The 24,713-nt window shown below is 37.8% G+C and overlaps 2 protein-coding genes across 6 annotated transcripts in view; both read left to right on the top strand.

Annotated features, from left to right (window-relative positions):
- Positions 1–10,964, top strand: part of hdac5 (histone deacetylase 5) — an 82,921-nt gene extending 71,957 nt beyond the window's left edge. For all 4 annotated transcript variants that reach the window (XM_079826616.1, XM_079826614.1, XM_079826615.1 and 1 more), the window contains exons 13-26: positions 2,703–2,868; positions 3,038–3,171; positions 3,533–3,653; positions 4,217–4,266; positions 4,700–4,807; positions 4,942–4,997; positions 5,238–5,325; positions 5,480–5,599; positions 5,990–6,087; positions 7,844–7,962; positions 8,283–8,416; positions 9,074–9,158; positions 10,207–10,363; positions 10,466–10,964. In XM_079826616.1, the coding sequence (XP_079682742.1) occupies positions 2,703–2,868; positions 3,038–3,171; positions 3,533–3,653; positions 4,217–4,266; positions 4,700–4,807; positions 4,942–4,997; positions 5,238–5,325; positions 5,480–5,599; positions 5,990–6,087; positions 7,844–7,962; positions 8,283–8,416; positions 9,074–9,158; positions 10,207–10,363; positions 10,466–10,505 (1,476 nt within the window). In that variant the 3' untranslated portion in view covers positions 10,506–10,964. The remainder of the gene's footprint in view (positions 1–2,702; positions 2,869–3,037; positions 3,172–3,532; positions 3,654–4,216; positions 4,267–4,699; positions 4,808–4,941; positions 4,998–5,237; positions 5,326–5,479; positions 5,600–5,989; positions 6,088–7,843; positions 7,963–8,282; positions 8,417–9,073; positions 9,159–10,206; positions 10,364–10,465) is intronic.
- Positions 10,965–16,039: 5,075 nt separating this feature from the next.
- On the top strand, positions 16,040–22,558 carry lsm12a (LSM12 homolog a). 2 transcript variants are annotated; one of them, XR_013816800.1, is made up of 6 exons: positions 16,040–16,225; positions 18,536–18,669; positions 18,785–18,894; positions 19,289–19,415; positions 21,118–22,308; positions 22,374–22,558. XR_013816800.1 is itself a non-coding variant. In XM_079820545.1 (5 exons), exons 1-5 carry the CDS (start codon positions 16,099–16,101, stop codon positions 21,211–21,213), a joined length of 594 nt encoding a protein of 197 aa, XP_079676671.1. In that variant the 5' UTR covers positions 16,059–16,098; the 3' UTR covers positions 21,214–22,558. The 2 variants fall into 2 exon arrangements, 1 of the variants encoding a protein (XP_079676671.1); XM_079820545.1 differs by having other exon boundaries at positions 16,059–16,225; positions 21,118–22,558.
- The last annotated feature ends 2,155 nt before the right edge of the window (positions 22,559–24,713 follow it).

Below are 24,713 nucleotides of genomic sequence, written 5' to 3'. Positions count from 1 at the left end.
TGGCCTTTCCTTCTCATTAAAACACCCCCACCTACGTCCTAGTGTGTGTGTGTGTGTGTGTGTGTGTGTGTGTGTGTGTGTGTGTGTGTGTGTGTGTGTGTGTGTGTGTGTGTGTGTGTGTGTGAATGAATGCCTCTGTGTGTGTGTGTGTGTGTGTGTGTGTGTGTGTGTGTGTGTGTGTGTGTGTGTGTGTGTGTGTGTGTGTGTGTGTGTGTGTGTGTGTGTGTGTGTGTGTGTGTGTGTGTGTGTGTGTGTGTGTGTGTGTGTGTGTGTGTGTGTGTGTGTGTGTGTGTGTGTGTGTGTGTGTGTGTGTGTGTGTGTGTGTGTGTGTGTGTGTGAATGAATGCCTCTTCTTGCTGCTGAGTGTCTTGAATACAAATTGAGCCCCCGTTACCTGCCATAGTGATAGAGACAGGTGCATGGCTTTAGTTTTTTGAATTAAGAGATAGTTTGCTTGAAGAAGGGAATTGTGGATATGTGTGTGCGTGTGTGTTGATGACATACCTTCAACCTCAAGGTCTCATGCAAGAAAAAACAACAACTAGTAAGAATCCCATCATCTCGCATGGGGCTTCTATTGCCCCGTTATACTGCATCAGGGACTGTCTCACGGCTCACGCACACACTTGTTCGTTTCGCTCGTCTGATATAGAGCAGACTCTAGGGCTGTTTATTGGTGGAGATTTTTTTAGTAAGTTGTTGGCAAATGTTCGCTGGGTTTCTTTTTGTGAGAAGGTCCAGACCATGTGCTTGGACTGATGTTTAGTCTGTTATGATCTGAACTTTCTCTTTACACTCACACACTCCTGTGTTATTTTAGTATTATTTATATAGAATTATAGCATTTATTAATATTTAGTTTCATATTTAATTTTAGTTTAAGTTTGAGTTATTTTATGTGCTTTTGTCAATTTTATATTTTGCCAGTTTTATTAGTTCTTGTTTTTTTTTATATTTTTGCAGCTTTAAATTTGATTAAAGATTTACTTTTAGTAATTTTAGCACTTCAAATTCAAGTTTTTTTTATAATGTAACATATATATATATATAATTCTCTGGCGATACCGATAGCAGCTTCTTCATAATTAAATTTGCCGATACCAATAGTTTGATTTTCTTAAGGAAAAAAAATCTATCCCAAATAATTCTGCAAACTATATAGGGAACAGAAATGTTTGTATTGCACATAAGGTAGGCACATTCATAAACATTTGTCTTCATGACAAATTTATTTGAATATACATATACAATTAACAGTACATAAGCTCCTCTCTAGTGTTTTTTTTTTTTATAGCTAACTAACTAAATTTGAACACTGGATAAATGCCTGAGGTAAATGCAACGTGAAGTGAACAACGCTGATTATCTCTTCATCACGGCACCTGTTAGTGGGTGGGATATATTAGGCAGCAAGTGAAGATTTTGTCCTCAAAATTGATGTGTTAGAAAGCAGGAAAAATGGGCAAGCGTAAGGATTTGAGCGAGTTTGACAAGGGCCAAATTGTGACGGCTAGATGACTGGGTCAGAGCATCTCCAAAACTGCAGCTCTTGTGGGGTGTTCCCGGTCTGCAGTGGTCAGTATCTATCAAAAGTTTTCCAAGGTAGGAACAGTGGTGAACCGGCGACAGGGTCATTTGTGGCCAAGGCTCATTGATGAACATGGGGAGCGAAGGCTGGCCTGTGTGGTCCGATCAAACAGACGAGCTAAAAGTTAATGCTGGTTCTGATAGAAAGGTGTCAGAATACACAGTGCATCACAGTTTGTTGTGTATGGGGCTGCATAGCCGCAGACTAGTCAGGGTGCCCATGCTGACCCCTGTCCACCACCGAAAGCAACTACAGTGGGCACATGAACATCAGAACTGGACCACGCCGCAATGGAAGAAGATGACCTGGTCTGATGAATCACGCTTTCTTTTACATCACGTGGATGGCCGGGTGCGTGTGCGTCGCTTACCTGGAGAACACATGGCACCAGGATGCACTATGGGAAGAAGGCAAGCCGGCGGAGGCAGTGTGATGCTTTGGGCAATGTCCTGGGAAACCTTGGGTCCTGCCATCCATGTGGATGTTACTTTGACACGTACCATCTACCTAAGCATTGTTGCAGACCATGTACACCCTTTCATGGAAACTGTATTCCCAGGTGTCTGTGGCTCTTTCAGCAGGATAATGCGTCCTGCCATAAAGCAAAAATGGTTCAGGAATGGTTTGAGGAGCACAACAACGAGTTTGAAGTGTTGACTTGGCCTCCAAATTGTTGTTTTCTTTTATTTAAATTTACAGAACAGATTTTTTTTATTGTGAAGGTTTTAGTTAACAATATTTACAAAGTCCCTAGGCTGTCAAAATCAGACATTTTGCCCGTAAGATGACACAAGTTTACATTCTATGCTTATGTTCATGTTCACTGTGACTGTGTCCATGGTTACTGATTGGTTGATCTTGGCTGGAGACCTTTTCATACTCTTTTATTATTAAACTGAATTACCTGAAATAGTGTTGATAGTTTAATAAACTTAATGAAACTGCTGAAGTAAATTGAACTGAACTTATTTAAAGTTAACGAATAAAACAGTAGCGTACCATACAGAACTGAAATGATTGTACTGACCAGAACGAATTCAGAGTGTACTGAACTAAATCAAACTGAGATGAACTGAACTGCTGAATTAATGATGATCGTGTGCTCTTTCTGCAGTATTTGGACCAGCAGCATTTGCAGCAACTGAATGTGTTCCAGGCCTCCCTGTCCATCACAGGAATGCCCCACAGACCCCTGGGAAGGGCACAGTCATCCCCCGTCACTTCTAGTCTTAAAGGAGCGCCCCTGAACGAGGTGCCCATTAAGCATCTCTTCACAACAGGTACACTGCACCGCTGTCAATCAGTCGAACAAGACAGAGTAGAGGATCTAAATGACAAGATCATTATTAGATTGAACTGAATTCATGTTTCATGGTATTTTTACTTAGGATGGGACAGATACTGACAACTAGACTTTTGCTTTTAATCATTTCCTCACTCTCTCTGCAGGGCTGGTGTATGACACCTTTATGCTAAAGCACCAGTGCATGTGTGGGAACACAAACATTCATCCCGAACACGCCGGTCGCATTCAGAGTGTTTGGTCTAGGCTGCAGGAAACGGGCCTGCTTGGACGCTGTGAGGTGAGTACGCCACCTTCTGGAAGGGTGGAAGAATAGTCAGAAAAAATCAACGTGAAGCTTCATGTTAAAGCTCATCTCTTTCCATTCAAAAAACACTCCATGTACCTGAAAGTTCAACTCTTTCCGTTCAAAAGTTTGATTCATGGGAATAAATTACATTTATTGTTTACAATGTAATTTAGAGTACTATCAGTCACAGAAAATCTGAAAATATTACAACATTTTAAACAAAATTGTCTAAATCATTTAGAATAAAAATCACAAATAACTGTAAAAGTCATGTAAAAGTCATGGAAATTAAAACAAGTGGGGTTCCTTTGGATGCTGTCTCAATGTACTTTCTATGTTTGTTTGTGTGCAGAGGATCAGGGGAAGGAAGGCCACACTAGATGAAATCCAAACCGTTCATTCTGAGTACCACACACTGCTCTACGGCACCAGTCCACTGAACCGACAGAAACTGGACAGCAAGAAACTTTTAGGTGTGTTTTAGAAGCTCTCTGTTGTGATGTATGAAAGGAACTGCTGCCATCTTGATTTTAAGACACCAAAACAGGATTCTCCTCCTAGTACACCATCCACAAAAAGCTTCCCTTGCTTGCTTCCAATTTGATGGGTTGCTTAAGCAAACCTCCTTTGACAGACGCCTAGGTTTTTTTTAGGTCCTAGACATTTGCCCACCCCCGCTTCTGAGTCACCAGCAAAGTGTGTGTGTGTGTGTGTGTGTGTGTGTGTGTGTGTGTGTGTGTGTGTGTGTGAGTGTGAGAGAGGGTGAGAAGGTTCTGCTGTGGACAGAGTTGCTATCACTCCACCACCTCCACTTTTACATGAGACACACTTTGAGGAAGTGCAGACTGTTTTGACCTTGAGTGCTCTTTGTAGAACAGCGAGACAGATGATAGTTGCGTCAGCACCATCCAATGAGCATCCTTGAGGCTGAATAAGCACAGCCAATTATATCATTACCTGAATAGATAATGTGTGAAGAACAGATGTGGGCCTAAACATAACACTCCACTTCTAATTTCCCTTTTTAATTTTCTAGGCCCAATAAGTCAGAAAATGTACGCTGTCCTACCGTGTGGAGGCATTGGGGTACGTTTTGTCCATTCGTCACACACATTTAATAAACATTCATATTGCATTTTACTGTATGTAATATGAGGTATTTATGAACAAAACAGATTATATAGGGATTTGTTTGGATTGTGAAATGTAGATAATATTGGATACATTGTCTTTTTCCTCGACAGTACAACCGTACTTACCTTTCATTATTGTATATATTATTATTATAATTAAAGGTACACTATGTAACTTTTGGCCCTCTAGCAATAAAAAAAAAAAACAATGCTTTTTTCGGAAGAACATTATTTTGGTTGTGCTTCGGGACTGTGTGGATTAATAAAGTCCCCAATAAAACCATGGGCATTTATTAAGGAAGTAAATAGGATCAATTCTGATTTCATTAGCTTGTGTTCACTATATCAATTAATAGCGATATGTAACATGATTTTGTGTTCTTTAGGTGGACAGCGACACAGTGTGGAACGAGATGCACTCGTCAGGTGCCGTCCGCATGGCGGTGGGTTGCGTCATTGAGCTGGCCTTTAAAGTTGCTGCTGGGGAGCTGAAGGTTCATATTCACTTCTCTTACCTCTGATTCATGTATATTTGATGTTCTGGGATAAATATTCTTTGCTTATATTACATCACATTTTCTTATGTCGTCCTCGTCTTCCTTCTCTTCTATTTTTGTTTGATGGATAGAATGGTTTTGCGGTGGTCCGTCCTCCTGGTCATCATGCTGAAGAATCCACTGCCATGTAAGTAGTTTGAAACGCCTCCTTCTTTGAGAGTCTGTATAACATATTGTTATGTCACATTAAAGCTGTTTACTTTATCATGTAAGTACAAATACATAAAAGTCCCCACATGGTGGACATTGGATTGCTTTATGTCTTTCTGTGAGTTTTGTGTGGCCAGATGTTTGATATCAAGATATATAAATAATTTATGTGCGTTCACATAAATATGAGTCCCCTGCTCTGTGTGTGTCTTGGCAGGGGTTTTTGTTTCTTCAACTCAGTGGCCATCACTGCCAAACTCCTGCAGCAGAAACTCGGGGTGGGCAAGATCCTAATCATAGACTGGGTGAGTTATTAGGAGCTCCATGCCATACACAGCCACCTGTGACGTTACAGTCCATATGTAACAAGTCATATAATTGTCCTGATTCAGTTTCATTTTGACGAATAAGAAAATGAAAATCTTCTCTAAATCAGAATCGTTCCAATTCTTTTCATAGGATATTCACCATGGAAACGGGACCCAGCAAGCTTTCTATAATGATCCCAATGTGCTGTACATTTCCCTGCACCGTTATGACGATGGCAACTTCTTCCCAGGCAGTGGCGCTCCTGAGGAGGTAACATCATTTCAGTCACTGTGTGAAGCTGCTTAAAGGGATAGTTCACCCAAAAATGGAAAGTCTGTCATCATTTACTTACCCTCAAGTTGTTCCAAACCTATGTGAATTTCCTTCTTTGGTTCTGCTGAACACAAAAGATGTTGATTGAAGAAGATACACATTGACTTGCATAGTATGGGAAAAATATACTATAGAAGTCAATGTGGATACCTCAACTGTTTGGTTTCTAACATTCTTCAAAATATCTTCTTTTGTGTTCAACAGAAGAAAGAATTTTCATTTTTGGGTGAACTATCCCTTTAATTTTTTCAGAATAGAGGCTTCCTGTAGTCATATGACCAAAATTGTCTTTTTTTCTAACTGGTTTTCTCATGGGTTCTTTTTTAGGTGGGTGTAGGTCCAGGAGAGGGCTTTAACGTCAACATTGCCTGGACGGGCGGAGTAGAGCCACCTATGGGTGATGTGGAATATCTGACTGCCTTCAGGTGAGATCTGCACTTCCTGTCTGTCTATATATATAAACACAACAAAGATACAATTGAAATAAACAGTGCTCTTAAGGCAGGTCTAATAGTTTTCAGGTACCGAAATGTAATAAATTAGGCTAATCAAATAAATAACACTGCATAGTCTTCATATCCTTTTTTATTTTTTCTTTGTCCTTTGTTGTTTGATTAACATTAAAAACACAGACAGTAGCAGGATTATTAGGATGCTGTCACTTTAAGACCGAATGCACGCACGGATCATACATTTTGTGTTTGCGTTCACTTAAAGGTGCAGTGTGTAGTATTTATGAGGATCTATTGACAGAAATGCAATATAATATACATAACTATGTTTTCAGTGGAGTTTAAAGACCTTGCATAATGTACTGTTATGTTTTTATTACCTTAGAATGAGCCATTTCTATCTACATACACTGCATTTTGCACCGTCATGCTTCTACAGAAGCCCTAAACGGACAAACTTCTCTACAGAGCGCTAGTCATGCTCTGCTCTCGCCGCCGACGACATTTTTGTCCTGTGTCGACCCCTGTTGCTTCTCTATGCGCTACGAAAGGGAGGGGTGAGAGTTGAGCAAGCAAGGGGGTAATCCAGCCCCCGGAAAGCGTACCTTCCATAGGGGCAGCCATTGCTACCCAAACCATCACCTGCTGTTAGCATGCCATTGACTCCCATTCATTTTGGCGTCACTTTGACAGCGAATATCTTTACATCTGATGCGTTTAGAGACTCCATTTGTCCATTGTTTATTTCTAAACAAACACGACAATGTATAAAAGGCTCCATTACCTTGTATCTTACACTATCGCCCCGTAGAAGCCGTTTTTGTAAAAAATAGGCTAACGATTGCGTCATAACCACGCGACTCCGTCACGCTGTACCGTATAGACCCGAGGAGAAGCTCGCAGGCAATCTTTTACTGTCTATGAGGCAATCGGGGGGACGTGGAGGCATAAACGCCGATAGAAATGTCGCAAATCCTGCTTCATTCTTCAAAAGTTGCTCCTTCTCACTTTCTCTGTCTCTACAAGATTCGGTGATTCAGATTTCACTTCGCACAACTACTAGAAGACTTACAACTGTCAGACAGTTTGTCACGTCACATCTACGTCGTAAAGCTCAGTCTGAGGCTGCGCAGTACGCTCAGCCATCAGGAAGTGAGTGCTCCCATCCTGACTTCAATTCTCTCCGTTGAAGTCTATGGGGTCGCAGTGTCCATTTATTTTACTGTCTATGGAGTTAAGTGATTGCAATTCACAACCTTAAACAGAGCTCAACTTTGCGCATGTCAGATGCGGCTTTCAGTGCGTGCGCTTCAGATGTTTAAACTTCCCACACAGCACATGAGTAACGAATTCCCTTTCCAGTGTTCCAGCGCTTGAGTATTTACATTGGAAAGGCTGAAACTTTTGTGATGATGCAGAAATGACTTGTCAACTGTACAGGGTGTCGTTCATGTTGTCACAACATTGCATTGTTAGTGGCCAACTAGCTCACCAACGCAGATTTTTACTTGCATTTGGCGCTTGGCGAGTGTTAATTTTAGGCTCTATATACACATACATATAATTATTAATTTTTTTGGAGGAGGGACAGCAAAGCACTCGCTCTTTAAAATTGTGTATGTGTGCTAAGTTAGTTTTGTTAACTTTTTGGAGTACACTCATACTGTATAAAGATAGGGGCTATGCAGATAATTTGTAATTCAAACACTTCCTATCTGTGTGCTTGTAGAACGGTGGTGATGCCCATAGCCAATGAGTTCTCCCCGGATGTGGTGCTAGTGTCAGCTGGCTTTGATGCTGTGGAGGGCCACCAGTCCCCCTTGGGTGGATACAACGTCACTGCCAAATGTGAGTTTGCTGTTTTTCCAGTTTCCAGAACCATAGGTCAGACGGCACAAATGCTAATTTTATACCCCCTAATTGCAAAGATGAGTTGTATTATACACTTAAAAGACCATTTAAAATGCAGTCATACATGGACTACCTCAGTTCTTCTGGGTCAATAAATATTGCAGTCATACTGGTAGTACCACTAGACCGTAATAACTCGATAAAATTATAGTCTTTTTAACATTTTAACCTACATTTCGTTAAGGTTTGCTGAAGGCTTTTGAGTTTGTTTGAGTTAGTTCATGAATTACCCAGTATGCTTCTGGCTCTCCGTGTAGGTTTCGGCCATCTCACTAAGCAGTTGATGAAGTTGGCTGGCGGACGTGTGGTTTTGGCCCTGGAAGGAGGTCACGACCTTACCGCCATCTGTGATGCATCCGAATCCTGCGTGGCTGCATTGCTTGGAGACGAGGTGCCCGTCATTCATTCACACACATCCAACCAGCACACAATATGATTATATATCTATAACTCAGTTGTATTTTAAACCTCATGTTCTGTTTTGGGGTCTCGGCAATAAAACAAAGGGTTAAGTCTTAAATAATATCTGCCTGCTAGCATTTAATTACACCAGAGGTACATATTAAAAGATCTTGTAGGGTAAATAAGAAGTTCATTTCAAAATTACTATTATTACACACACATCATTGGGAGGTCAAGGTCAATATAAGCAGAACAAGAGTTTTTAATAGGCAGGTGTTTAAAATCACATGCTCCGTGAGTAGGTACTTCTTTTGAATTACCAGCAACCCTTAAAAAAGTATGTTCTATATAGGATGAGTGCTTGTAGTGTGAATATAAAGCGAACGTTCTACATTCGCAATGTTGTCATTGTCATGTGACCTACCTGCATCAGTTGCGTCACTTCAATGTCATTCACAAACAAATATTAGATCATCCGGGTACTTTTCGCCTGTTGTATAAATACTGTGAATTCAGACATTATACTCTGTTCACACACTGTTTTTCACTTTCTATATAGTAGGGAAGTATGCGATTTTGGATGTAGCCGTAGTTTTCCTATGGATGAAATAAACATATCTATTAATGTTTTGTGTGTGTGTTGCAGTTGGATCCTCTACCACTGACGGTGCTTCAACAGAAACCATGTCCAAAAGCCACAGCCTCTCTAGAGAGGGTCATTGAGATTCAGAGTAAGTGAGAAACTCACGGAAACTTGGTTAAGATTTACATTAAAGGGATGGTTCACCCAAAAATTAAAATTATCCCATGATTTACTCACCCTCAAGCCATCCTAGGTGTATATGACCTTCTTTCAGACGAATATAATCTGAGTTATATTAAAACATGTCCTTCGTCTTCCAAGCTTTATAATGGCAGTGAATGGCTATTTCTGTTTTGAAGTCCATAAAAGTGCATCTATCCATCATAAAAGTGTGATGCGTTGGTGTAAGAAAAATATCCATATTTAAAACTTTACTAACTGTAATCTCTAACTTCCGCTAACTGTCGTACACGCATTCACGCGAGACTGGGACATATGACGTAGGATGCTCTGGTGAGAATATGCTAGTTCTCACAAGAACCAATTTTTGTTTTGGCACTTACACTACGCCTGCGTCCTAGGTCATACACTGGAATGACAGTCTCTTGTGAACGTGCATATGACTGTTAGTGGAAGTTAGCGATTACAGTTTGTAAAGTTTAAAATATTACACAAACGCATGGCTTCGCTTCAGAAGGCCTTTATTAACCCACCAGAGCCGTGTGGAGCACTTTTATGATGGATAGATGAACTTTTATGGACTTCAAAACAGAAACAGCCATTTACTTCCATTATAAAGCTCAAAAGAGCCAGGACATTTTTAATATTACTCCAATTGTATTCGTCTGTCATTTACAGCTAGGATGACTTGAGGCAGAGTAAATCATGGGCTTATTTTCATTTTTGGATGAACTATCCCTTTAATATCTACATTAATTTCCTCTTTATTTTATAGTAAGAGAGAGTGTGTTAAAATCAGTATGGTTTTATGTTTAGACTTTTCTTTAATGGATATTTACAAAAATATCCTACCAGGAAAAACTCAAAATTTCAGTTAAATGTTAAATTGAAGGATCTTATATAGTTTTTCTATTATAAGTTTGTTTATTGTTCTAACATAGCATATAAATAGTTAAAAATCAGTTTTGAGGTCTTGACTAACTGCCGATCATTATTAATCTTCTCATGATCTGTAGGTAAACACTGGACGTCTCTGCAGAGGTTGGCACCTACAGTGGGTCAGTCTCTACTGGACGCTCAGAGACGAGAGAAAGACGAGGCAGACACTTTGACCGCCATGGCCTCTCTCACTGTGGACAACGATCAGCAACCGACTTCCACTGAAACCAGCAGGTACCGCAACTGGAGTCCAGTCTGTTGTGATACACCTTATACCGAACGTTTAATACATAATTTTAGCCTTTATTAACCGTTACTCAATTATTCCTTCCTCAGATCAGCAGAGGAGCCGATGGAGGAGGAGCCCGTGTTGTAGAAGAGCGAGTAAAGTACATCACTGCTCCAACCTTCTTGTCCACGCGTGCTTGGCACTGGTCACCCTGACGTCACGCCTCATGTTCCTCCTCCCAGCTCTTTGATTGGTTCCCTCGGTCCTTCACTCATTTCCAGGTGCTTGACTGACACGTTCACAGCCCACCCACTTTCGCTTTTCTGAGGTAAAGCATAGCAAACTGTTGCCGAAAGGGGACGACAAAGGCATGATGGGTTATTACAGGACCACTCAGTGAGGGTTGCGCAGCTGGATAGGCCGAACAATGGAGTACTCTTCAGAGAAAGGCCTTTTGATTTCAATTTATCATTGTATTGGCCTGGGGACACGAAGAAGAGGAGGAAGGGAAAAAACGACACGACAGCACATGGATGTTGTTGCTCAGAGGGCCGCGAAAAAAGCTTTGTTTTCTGTACAAAGTATAAGAAATGTACAAAGTTCCACAACAAAAAAAAAGCCAACAAGCAGCAAAAATACTTCAGCACAAAACACACATACACTCATTCACAAACGAACATGGTTCCCAAAAGAGGAACCAGACGTTCGGATCGTGACAAAACACCTTTTGCAGACAAGTATACTCGTTTACACTGTACCGTGTCGATTATTTGGTATACTTGTTCATCTGTATAATAACCTGTTATGAAAAGCACACAAACATACGAGAAATATAAATATTATATATATATATATATATATATATATATATATATATATATATATATATATATATATATATATATATATATATATATATATATATATATATATATATAGGCATATGTGTTTTGTGTGTACCGTATACACATTCGAACACAAAAAATATATATATAAATACTTTATATCCCCTTTATGAAACATTTTCTTATCAGCTGTGGTTGTACATACAGTCAAAGAGCCTGCTTACTTTTATCTGGAAGTGGAAGAATGATGGTTTGCCTTTTTTCCCAAAAGCATTTCTTTACTCTCAGAGAAAACAGTACTTTTGGTTTTGTTTTTTGGAATATACGGCTTTGCTGTAACATGCTCGCACATAAACATAAATAACAGCAACCCATGCGTTTTACTGCAAAGGTGTAAAATACGAAGGAAGGATTTTCAAAGCGTCCGTCTCGACCTTCGTGGAGAACGAGGAAAGACGCGTTGTGGTAATGTCTGAAGAAAGACTTTTTTTCCCAAGAACTTGGTGCCTTTTATACTAAGGAAAACATTTAACAACACCAATACTTAACAAAATACTTAACTTTCATTGATTTGTTTGTTTTTCAAATTGCCTTAATTTTTTCAAAGAAAACGAATTTTAGCCATCAACGACGGAGAGCACAAAAAACGATTAATATCCCCCTCTTGCCCCGGTTTCTTTTCTTTCTTTCTCATCGTTTTCTCTTTTTTTTTAGGATGTAAATGATGTGTTCTTGGTAAAAGGTTTTGATACTCCTTTTTTTATTTTACTGTTAATGAAAGAAATTCAAAGATTGTTTTATTCGTCCGTCCCGTGCAATAGACTAGCACATGACGTGATTTGTTTGGAAACACTGACAATGTCGTGACCAACTTCCTGTTTGTTTTCTTTATTTTAACGCCACCTTTCTTTGTACATGTATGTTTGGCTCCCTCACACTCGTTTATTTGACTTTATTTCCAATGGCGAGAGAGTGTTAGCGGTGACTTTTTTTTATTAAAACATTTCCTTTTTTGTACAAAAATGTAAACAAAAAAAAAGAGTCTGTATCAGTGTTAATTTCATCATTTGATTTGAAGTATTCTCCGATAAGGAATGTACAGCGTGGTACAGATATTATCGATGATGTTGATTTATGTCACTGTGCAGTGCATTTGGCATTGTCCTTTTTCAGGATTTTTTCTGGCAATAAGAGTGACTACCACTTTTTTTGTTTAACACTAAAATACTACAAACTTTTGGTTACATTTTCATCATCTTTTGATATAGCTTTTGTGCTATGGATATGGTTAATTTTCACCAGACTAATTAGTATTGTCGTATATGCTGATTACTCACTTGTGCACTTGTGGATGAAATGCAATGGCTTGTTTATGACCCTAAAATAATGATCCTTTATTACATTTTCACTGTGTGACAACAGCTTTTTGGGGGCCAAATTTGATTTTATCTGCTTCGTCTTTATTTAACGTCACCCTCTTCCTTTAGCAATGTCACAGAAGGAACACAACTTGGTCTGAGAGGTGACAACGTGTCTAATGGCAAGTACTTTTCATGAGACTGAACCGAGTCTCAAGCATCTTGCACTAATGCTACACTGTAGGTCCGAGCCTAATCTCGTTTTTTTTTTTTTTTTTTACTTTCGGTTCTCAGACGCAAATTACGAGGCATTAAAAGCAAAGTGAACTATCAGCGTTTTTTCTTTGTGTATGTTCATTGGTTCACTGATGAACTGTTGATGTTGAAACGACAGACATTTCGATGCGCATTTCTTGACTCTGCTCTCGTTTGATTTATTTATTTAGAGTCAGAAAGTAAGTTGCATTGCTTCTGGATCAATGCTTGTCTCATTGTAAATCTATGAAAAATCAAGTACCTACATTTTGTCTCTTCTCTTCGACAGCCTCATAGCCTATGGGCAATAACAACACACAAAAAATATTACACAGTGATCCAAAAAAAACAAAATGGCCAGTTTTTTTTCCCCGCAAACAACAGTCCTTTTACGAAGAGCCATGTCACCACCGGATAAAGTATTTATATGTCTATGTTGAAACACTAACGTCGCCTTCAGCTGTTCATACCGTCTCTAACCGTCTGATGTTAGTTGTTTTCATTGGCTTGGTTTTGCAGTTAAAGAGAAACAGGAAACACTTTGTGAAAAATCAGGCTGACACCAGCCTCTGTACTTAGATACTGTAATATACACTAAGAGAATTTCCCTCTTCTATGTGGCTGTCTGAATCAGGAACTACTGTGATCAGGTTTTGTAACGTTTGGATGTAGATCACCAACCATTTGTGTATAGTTTTGTATCTTCACCCTATATGGTGTCAAACAGTTTATTGACCGTGCCGTTGGTGGTGAAAGCTTTTTCTCTATTCCTTTTCGTTCCTCTTTTTAGTTTTAGGGATGAATCGGCTGTCGCGTTGGTCCCTTTTTGAGACCGAAACCTCCTCGTTAGGTGTGTTGGGTTGAGCAATACATAGAGAGGGGAAATAATCGATCAGATGTAATACAGTATGGCGCTTGGCTTTCCTAAACGAGGCTTTTTCGATGGACGTTTACGCAATGATCTTTACACAAAGAAAACAACGTCAACGGCGTGAGCGGGGCCTTACGATGGACACGGGGAAACCTCTGTATGTGTAAAAGACATCGACATTCGCCATGGAAGATAGCTTTACCGTCTCTGCCACATATTTTGCTATTGGGTAAATATGTATATTTATTGATAATTCATATGTTGTGTATATGTAGTGACCTATGATCGTCAAGGTTCAAAGAGTGCTTGTATATTTTTTTGACTTTTTTTGAAAGAGAGGTTGTGTCTCCTTCACCGTCCCTTCATTTCTCTGCTGTTCTACATCACTTGTCGTGATTGGGTGTTTCAATTTGTGAGATCTTTTAACCTTACATTTTTAAGATCTTTTCTCTCTATCTCTCTCTTCTCTCTCTCCTATCTCCTCTCTTTTTTGTCTCTCTTCTGGTCATATTGATATGCAGAAGTTATCTGAATTATCAAAGCACATTCCCTGATTTATTGTGTTCTTTCAATGCTTTCATGTTGCGACAATACAAAGGTGTGTATACTAACTGCTACACACGTGTATATAGGGTGCATATATGTGTACACATGTGCAATACACGCTATTTGAGCAATCTATTACTGTGACTATTAATCATTAAAAATTGCTGTCCCTTTGAATCTTGCTGTTTTTTGTTTGTTTTTGTTTGTATTTTTGTCATTTCTTTAAGTAACAATGAACTGCTCAACATATAGAGGGAGACCTTTGGCCAGTGGAGATACAGAAACTGTACAGGACATTTAGTTTGTGAAATAAGTATGTTGCCCTTTGTCTTAACTTCCTGCATTTTTTTATTTTTCTATTCAGCTTGTCTTTATTGATATATTTGGTCCCACTTTATAGTAGGTGGCCTTAACTCCTATGTACTTACATCAAAAAATAAGTACAATGTACTTATTGTGTTCATATTGTAAACACTTTTGCTGATATTGAGGATACGGGTAAGGTTAGGGACAGGTGTGGTGGTATGGGTAAGTTTAAGAGTATGGTTAGGTGTGAGGGAAGTGTCCACAGTGTAATTGTATTACTGTAACTACTGAAATTAATTACAGATGTAATTACATGCGGGTCTTTTTTTAATGTAAGTACAATGTAAAAACATGTATGTACACAATCACATGATTCATTTAAATGTTAGTACATAGTAGTTAAGGCCACCTAATATAAAGTGTGGGTCCCATAAAAGGTTCTTTAAAATAATTAAATCACTGATAATTATCAATAAGTTATTATTACTATTTGTATTTTTAATTATAATATATTTATATACAACTATTTTTATATTTTGTTAATATTCTTATTTCATATTCTAATGTGTTTGATGAATATTTGCAATGAAATATTTTTATGGGTATTTTTTTCTACTATAGATAAAATAGCACACAAAAATGTGCATATTAAATCATAAATATTGTGAGTATGAGGTGCAAGTTTAGCCCAGAAATCATGTAATGAGGCTTTTTTTTTCATATAGGTGTTTTCTATAATTAGTGAAAAAAATATGTATATATTAAAAGGTTCTTTAAAATAATTAAACCACTAATAATTATCAGTAAGGTATTATTACTATTATTATTTGTATTTTTTAATTATAATATATTTATATACAATTATTTGTATATTTTTTGTTATTATTCTAATGAATATTTGTAATGTAATGCATTTGGAAATATGTTTATTGTTTTTTTTTTCTATAGACAAAAGATTAGCATACTAAAAATATAAATATTGTGTATTTGATGAATATTTGTAATATAATGCTATACCGGTATACATTACGGTTTCTTTCAAAAACTGACCAGAAAGCATGAGAAAGATGCTAAATTTTATAGTTAATACATTTAAAAGCACTTTGATTGTGTGTAGAAAACAGATACAATGTAATGTAAGCTAATATTTTATACATTTATAATATGTTTGTTTTTCACTGCATAAAAGGGTCTTTATTCTTGAAAATATGTAACTGCCTTAAAGGGGGTCCCTCTAAAGCGGGCCATATTTGGGGCTGGGGCATCAAGTTTGAAAGTGATTTGGGTCACAGAAGGTAACAACTGGCTTCCCTATAGTTTCCAAATAATTTTGTGTATAAACCAGGAAGATGAGTAAGAATGAGGGCGTGCAGTGCACTGTAGTAAGATATTCATGATCTACTACTCCATAGTAGAGTGGGCGTGGCTTCATTTGCAGCGCCCGTTTTCGCGTCACTTCATTCATTCTCGCGGAACGCCCACTCGGCTCCCACCCATACTGACGCGGCTGCGCGTGTTTACGTGAGTGAGGCGACTGCTCCCGTTTCCTGGCGGAGAAGATGGCGGCTCCTGGACCAGGGGAGTATTTCAGCGTCGGGAGCCATGTCTCCTGCCTCACCTGCCTGGGGCAGCGCTTGCAAGGAGAGGTCGTCGCTTTTGACTACCCGTCCAAGATGCTGACTTTGAGTATCCTTTTATCGGCTCGGCGTGTCATTGAATCGTCGGGATCCACAACTGCAAAAGGCCTGGTCTGCGGGTATGCCAAAGGTATTTTCACCACAGTGAAGTCAGTCCACTCGGCGTCGCTTCCGTGTTTCGCGCACGCTGAGTCAGCTGGGGCGCCTTTGAATCTCCGATTGGTTATTAGATTTGACTCTCGTGGTCTTTAGTTCGTAGCGTGCGAGTGTAATACATCCTCTCGATAGCAAACACACGTGAACGCGCACATCATGCAATTTTGTGCCTAAAATATGGTGTTTCAGACGACGAATAATAATAATTGTACTGGGTCCTCCTGTTCATACTTGACCACCTTGAAAAGTACGTTTTAATGTAGCGAAAGCCGTATTGAATATGTAATTGTCTAGTTGTATAATTGCCAGTTATTGGTAGATTTTGCTCATTTCTGTAGAGCTTGTGGCGCTAGAAATGCTCGCAAAGCCGTGTTGATGTCTGATTGACATTCTTTTAGTTGTGGCGATTTTGATTCATCTCAGTGAGTCGAATCTTTTGAATCGGTTCGCTGGTCCTTTCTGTAGGTTACATCATTACGCCAGCTGGTGGCGGCAAGTCAATGTGTTTTGTTTAAAAATAAATGTCTCAATTTTTAAAACTTCTTGGTATCAAACTATAGAGAAAGAGTGACATAACAGCCCATAATTATGTGGTAAACCATTTGTGCTATTGTCCTTTACTTTTAATGAAAATGTAATGCATCATGCCTGCACCGTGCATATACAATGGCATATTTATTATAAATAATTGTACGGTCTCCCTTATTTTACTTGTCTTGTTGGGAACCCTCAGATTTTTTAGAGAAAGAAAAACGAGTCGGGGCATATTAGGTGAACTAGAACGATTCGTTCGCTTAAAAGATTTATTCATAAAAGACCGATTCACGCATCTTTTCATTCAGTCGAACGGGCTCAAATCGGTCTGAATTCATTAGCGAATTAGTCTCATTATACGGTAATCCCAAGCGACTGGAAAGGTCATAGACAAGTCATGTAAATTCTACTTCGAAAACTTTGACGCTTCTGACTTAAACGAAAGGGTTTTAGCGCGTTTATTTGCTGTATTTTTTGAACTGCAGTCCCTAAGTCATAATGGAAGTGAACGAGGGTGGACAGGCTGTCAACTACAGCATTGCTGCTCTGCCATACAACGATCTGCGCATGCGTGCTTAGGGGGCGTCAGCTAGCCTGAACGCTAACATCCCAGTCTCTCTGCCTGACACAATGCGCACCCTAACATGCAATAAATGTGGTGTGTACATCGAAATGAAGCATTTCACTGCGTTTTTACACGACCTATATAATTTTCCCAATGCACCATGCCCTATTTGTATCAGTGCAGTTGGTTTTTATCAATGCTTAGTTCCCAGTGATTTGCTTGCTAATCTCCTGATGTGCTGCCATTCCTGTTCATAAGTCTCTAAATGTTAAAAAATAAAATACGCTTTGTTTGAGAAGCTTTTAACCACCTGTACTAAACAGGGAGGTTTCTGAAACTTAACTGATTATTGTCATTTCTCTTCATATGTTTAATTTATTTAGCATTTAGTTGTCCAATGACTGATCGTGAATAACCATCACCAAAAGAAGCTCAGTTTGGTCCCCTTGGTCTGCAAATGCATAGTAAGACCCATTGCATTCAAGGTTATTTAAAGGAAGTACAATAATTTGATTTAAAGTCACCATTAAACCAAAATCGACAGCTTATGTAATATCTAATTTGATGACATCACTGCTTTATTTTTTTTTTCAGTTTTAAGTATTAAAAAAATTATTATTTTTTTTTTTACATAACACATCTGAAAACCATAATGTATGCTTTTTTTCTATGCTTATGAAGGCTTGAAAAAGGTGTTGATTTAACGTTTAAACCTTTAATCTTCTCCAAAAAATATATGAATACCTTTTAAAGTCGGCATGAAATTTGAAGAATCTAGGGCAGGACTTGATCGGATGTGGTTTGCTATTGCTGTGATGTCTTTTGAGTGACGGGTCGTCCTGTCCTCGCTCGCTCCTCAGTTGAATGCGGCTCATATCTGATTGCATTCTGTCATGCTAAGCGGCCTCCACCATGACACTCATCTCCTAAGTGACAGACATTCATGTCATTTTATCCTGATTGTTAACACGAGAGGCTAAACATGAAACTAGAGTGGAGAAATACACAAAGTAGGGCTTACAGCATTGATTCATGATCTAGGAGGCTTCTATCTCATGCATTGCTTTAATAAATGCAACTCACTACCTTGACTAGTGTTATCAGAATGTGCCCCGTCCAGCGGTAATCCCAACCTCAGCGATGTGGCGCTTGTTAACTTGGCCTATGTGTCCGAAGTGGACATCATCAGTGACCGTGCTGAAACTCCTCCCCCTTTAGCATCTCTCAATTTTAGCAAGGTGAGCCCAAATGATGTCCCGTTTTCTTTTGCCATCTAGTAATCTATGATTCAGAAAGATGTCAATAATGACTCTTTATTTCATGTCTTCTTTATTTTGCCGTTGCTGTTTTCAGCTTGTGAATAGAGCACGGGCGGAAAAGGAAGATAAGTTGTCGCAAGCTTATGCAATTAGTGCTGGTGTCTCTGTAGATGGTCAACAGCTGTTCCAGACCATTCATAAAACGTAAGTGGGACTCCAATTGATATGTTTACTTTCAATTGGCTAATAAATGTAATTATTTTTCTTACTCTTAATTTGTATATCATTTAATTAGATATTTTTGATGTAATTCTATGTAAAGCAATAGTGGATTTAACATTTTATGTGGCTATCCTTGTATTGTTCAACTGGTCGAGGTTGATATGGGATTTAGAAAGTAAAAAGTAATTGAATACTTTTTAGAGGGAGTAATTAGTTCAGTAATGTTCAATATTTTATAATGTTCTGCTTTAGAGCTGTTTATTATGGTGAACGATCCTCAGTATTGTGGATAAATTAGGAGATATGTTTATTTCAAGCAACTGTGCCTCAAACAGAATGAATCGTTCACTCTCTTCCTCCCCGTGTTCATCCGCAGCATTAAAGAATGCAAATGGCAGGAGAAAAACATCCTCGTGATGGACGATGTGGTCATCAGTCCGCCGTACCAAGTGGACAACTGTAAAGGCAAAGAGGGCAGCGCTTTAAGCCACGTGCGGAAAATAGTAAGTTGTGTCAACTTTGCACTGCATTGTGCACTAGTGTTCAAAAGTTTAGGTTCGGGAAGATTTGTTTTTTGAAAGAAATGAATACTTTAATTCAGCAAGGACACATTAAATTGATTTCTTGTCAAAGAATCCTGAAAAATATTTATATTAGTTTCCATATAGATATTAAGCAGCACAACTTTTTTCAACACCGATAATAGTAATAAATGTTTCTTGAGCATCAAATCATCATATCAGAATGATTTCTGAAGGATCATGTAATGATGCAGCCTTGCATCACAAAAATGTATTGCATTTTAAAATGTATTTAACTACATATTATTATTATTATTATTATTAATATTTCACTGTATTACTATTTTTACTATATTTTTAATCAAATAAATGCAGCCTTGGTGAGCTTAAGAGACTTCTCTCAATACTTTTATCCCTCAATACTTGTCTTTGATAATCAAAATTACTTTTTTTTTTTTTACTGTGTTTTACTCTTTCTTTTTACTTTTACTTCTTCATGCTTAAAATAGCTACAGTCAGCGGCAAGCACGCCGACATGTAGTGCAATTGCGCATCGGGTGTCCCAAGTATGATTCCCGGCTTGTGGACCTTTCCCGATCTTGTCCCCCTCTCTCTCTCCAACTTCGCTCCCTGTCAACTAACTATCCTGTCATAAAAAAAGGCAAAAAATTATTTAAAATAGCTACACCCTTGTATATGCAAAACCATAATTAGGCAAATTAGTCCCCGCCTCCACTCAATCACACCAGCTCAGACTTGCCCCCGCCCTGCACATTGATGGGATTGGTTGCTTGTTTGGGACGTAGAGAACAAGGCGATTTCAAGCTGTGTTTTTTTTGTCTTTGGTTCACTGCAGTTTTATGGAGAAAATACTCAGCAATGGCGCTGATTGATGAATTGGCACATGGTTTGTCTTAAAGCATATTACACAGGCACAACAAACAACATAAAAAACGTAATGTTTACCACAAGGGGTCTTTAAAAATCTTACCGACTCCAAACTTTTGACCTGCAGTATACATGTTTCTTAAACCCGTTTTAGCCCTGTTTATGACAATTAATAATTGTTTTAGTTACAACTGAGTTTGATTTTAAGCTTTTAATAAAGGACAAAAGCTCACTAAAGACCATGTCAGTTACATTTGAGTCTATAATGTCTAGATGGTGTACTCAACTCATTTAATTTTTCATATTTCATACATTTATTTTATATTATTATATTAGCAATTAAAGGTATTGCTTTTCTCATAAAAAAAGTATGTATTTATAATATACTTTTTTATATTTTACTGCAAATAAAACGGTTATTTTACTTGGACAAGCAGCAAATTGTTGGTTTGTAGATATAATTTGAAATGAAAGCCTATTGGCTAAAAAGAAAAGAGCACTTTAAATAGGTTTTTGCTCATTTTCTTTTAGAAATAAGTCAGCACAGTACAGAAAATAACTGCATTGAAAAGTTGTTTTAATGAGCCGGCTTTAAAAAGTTAAAAAATATGTTTTAAGTCAGTTTTTAGATTTCTTAGAATTTATAATACAGACACACGAGGTACAAGCTTTAACTCCAATTAAATGTAAATTGCAGATGGCTGAAACAATTACTATTAATATCCTGGTGATATAATAACATAAATATATTCATGTGAGATGTTTTACTGTTCTAACCTTTGTACTCTGTCCACAGGTCGAGAAACATTTTCGGGATGTGGAGAGCCAAAAATCAGTGCCGCATTCACAGCAAGCTCAACAAACACAGAAGGACTCTGCTTTATCATCATGAGCCCAGGCTCAGTCAGAGGAAACAATATGCTGACAAAGGAAGTGTTTTTTGTTTTAAATTAATATTTTCTGATGTTTTTTTTTTTTTTCTTTTCTTTTGTTTTTTTTAAACCAATTGCCAGACAAAGGTTGAGATAGCTGATACTCAGCGTTTTGAGCAGGGATGACGGTCCTACACATCTGAAGAGAAAAAATGCTTCCACTGACAAAAGAGAGGGCAAAAATAGTTCTGTCTTAGAATATCATTTCATATAGAAAACATCCTTTCCATCATCACTTACCCACCAAACCTACCCCCGCCCCATCCTGTCATCAAATAACCCACGTTCATTTCATCTCATGTAGTCACAAAAAAAAAAATCAAATTTTCTGTTCAAATCCATGATCTTCCTTTCTTCCACTACAAAATGTGGCACAAAGTGTGTGTGGGTGGAACAAAAAGTATTTTCCTAAGTTATAATGCCCCTCAGATGGGACAACTGTTGATTGATTTGTTTAACAGCACATGCTGGTTTATTTTTGTAGGCTTAGGTTGATTGAGAGCTGAAGGCGCAAGTATGGAAAATTGAATTGCACTTAGCATCTACCCAACATCTCATTTTCTGAAGCATTGTTTTTATATAAAACACTTTTTTTTTCGTTTTTTTTTTTTACTTGTATGTCACTTTTTAAGTGATAGACGAAGGAGTAACACTCTTGAGTGCTGTAAGCATCCTTTCAGTTTACTTGTAGAACGTGGTTACTTGGCGGTATATTTTGTCGTCATTTTCTTCCATGTTGGTCCTGTACTTGCCATCTCTTCCATAGTGGGACCATTTTCTATGACGCAATGTTTGTTTGTATTATTATTTTTATTATTATTTCCAAACACATCCAAACTGGAAGGGTACATGCAGTGACCAATGAGAGACTCGCACCTCTTTTTGACTTGCATTCCTTCGTTATTCCAACAACGGTCATTTTTCTTTAGATATGTGTCAGCGTAAGACGGCTCATATCTTACTCATCTCTCGCGACAGGACCGATCTCTTTCTGAACGGGAATATTTGTAATCACCTTTTTGGGAAAAGGAAATGTTAAAGTTATACCTTGCCATGTTAAGAGACTGGGACGGGGGGTGTGGGCGACACTGGCTCGAAGCCGAAATCCTCCCCGTCCCAGCCTCGTGAAACTCGTAGCCTGATGGAGGCTCAAGCAGTGGCGCCAAGCTGTGACAGGCATTCGTGTTGCATACCAGTTTATATCGCTGTGTGTTAACAAGGATGCTGTTCGCCTATAGGTTTCTTTCGCAGTATTTTATTTTTTATTTTTAAATAGTTATGAAGAAATAAAAAAGAGAAATCTCACTTGTCTTGTTTTTTCCCTCTTTTATTGTATTCATAATTTGGTTCAAGTGTTAATTTATATTTGAGAAGAGTTTTTTTTTTTTTTGCTGCTGCTGATGAAGCAGTTTAAACAATTACTATTTTTATGTAATTATATTCAGCCTATAATAATAGTCTGAGTCAACTGGTTGTCTGCAACTGTATCTTCAACAGTGTTTGATGTAACTAGTTTACTACTAATTTAATTACTTTTCCCTTGAAAAAATTGCTCTTATTTTTTTGTGTAATTTAATTAGTTACTTAAGATGTAATTTAACTAAATACTGTACAGACTGTAGAACAATTATATATAATATAATATATAATGCAATAGTGGAATTAAGATCAACATTTAAAGTCTAACTTTAAAATGCATGTTTTTTTCTTCTCACATTTGTAATACTTTGGTCCGTTAATAAGATTAATTTATGTAGTTTTATATTATTTGAATTAAGAGCCGTTTAATGTCTATCCTTGAATCACTTAACTAGTCGAGGTTGATATAGGATTTAGAAAGTAATTAGTGATTAAATACTTTTTGGAGAGAGTAATGTGTACAGTAATCTAATTACACTATTGAAGATGTAATTAGTAACTAGTAATTAATTACTTTAGTTTTTAGAGTATTTGCACATCTCTGATCTTCAATAGTAACCCCTATTCTTTGGTGGGACAGATTAAGTTGGTGACTCATTTTCTCAGTGAATCAAAGGGGATCCCTTACCATTGTTTAATGAGTTTGAATGAATATTTACGGACGAGACATGCAGTTGACTGGAATGAATCATTGATGTTGAAGGTTTTTCCATTATTAATGTACAAACGGTATGCATTATTTAATCACACATGATCTCGTATTTCTGCCCCGACCCCCATCGCACATCGTGTGTTGGGTCACTTTAGTTTGCATTGAAGGTTAGCATGTAGGCATAACCCCAGCAGTGAGGTTCCCATCAAGCAATTCTGCGTTTAAAAGACGTCTAATAGCCGTCCAAACAGCCTTTTTACAATACAGTGTTTCAAAGCAGCTTTACAGTGATAATAGGAAATTAATGGAATGGAGATTGTTTTGGCTGTACAACAGCTCTAGAAAAAAAAGTGATTGTCCGGTTAAAGAAAGTTTTTGATTGATTAATTTCCTTGTAAATAAATCATTAGATAATTAGATAACATAATAATAATCACCATTACTTTGGGGCCACTACACGGCACCATTTTCAACTTGAATAATAAAGTTTTAATGAGTTCTGGCCGTTTATTTGCATGGCAGCAGTGTTTGGTGATAGGTTAAAACAAGTCTGTCAAAATTTGGTCTGTCAGTGAACATTTAATATACGTCTAACCGTTGCTCAAGAAGACTAGTCGTCAATTTCAAATAAATGAAATCATACATCTTGCAAGTTATTTTGGCTAGAAGTGGGTTACTCAGCCGGACTATATCGGGTCTAGTTAACCGATACCAAGGGCCTATACCATGAAGCCGGTTTAGCTGGCTAGCCAGATATGTTTAAGCTTAGTTTGTGCTAATCCTGGGTTTTATTAAAGTGGTTTGGCTTTTAGCTGTGTTCATCTCCATAGTAACTTACGCTCCATGGCTAACCTGCTCCAGGGCAGGTTATGTTCTGGATAAGAGATCTCAAACTGAAATTAGACCAATCAGCTGTGAGCAAAGTGACTCTGATGCAATAAAGTCACTCCCCCTGTTTCCACTCCACATTAAAGGTCACGGCATAGCAAATGGCTATTAAAGACTAAAGTGTCTGGCTTTTAACAATGCTTATTTATAAGAATAATAATTTTAATGATTTAGACATCATTTCTGTAATTATTAATCCCTTAATCAATTACACATGTATCATTAGTTAATGATTAATAGGCACTTAGTTGAAATTAATATAAATTGCCTATATAAAAGGTCATACAAATAAGCTTTAAAATCAATAAATAAAGCTATAAAAATTACTACATGTGAGCTTAAATGTTCAATTCTCTCTATATATCACCTAAACTAACTTCATAACTTTTACTTGCATTGACGTAGTGAATATTTTGTCCTCTTTTATAGACAGCTCTTCTTGCTGTGTAAATTTGTTTAAATTCTTAATATTTTTCAATCATGTAATATTCTGCAGAAGAG

The sequence above is a fragment of the Gobio gobio genome (genome assembly GCF_949357685.1).
Source record: "Gobio gobio genome assembly, chromosome: 1".
Classification (NCBI taxonomy): domain Eukaryota; kingdom Metazoa; phylum Chordata; class Actinopteri; order Cypriniformes; family Gobionidae; genus Gobio; species Gobio gobio.
This window is presented reverse-complemented; position numbering and strand designations above follow the sequence as displayed.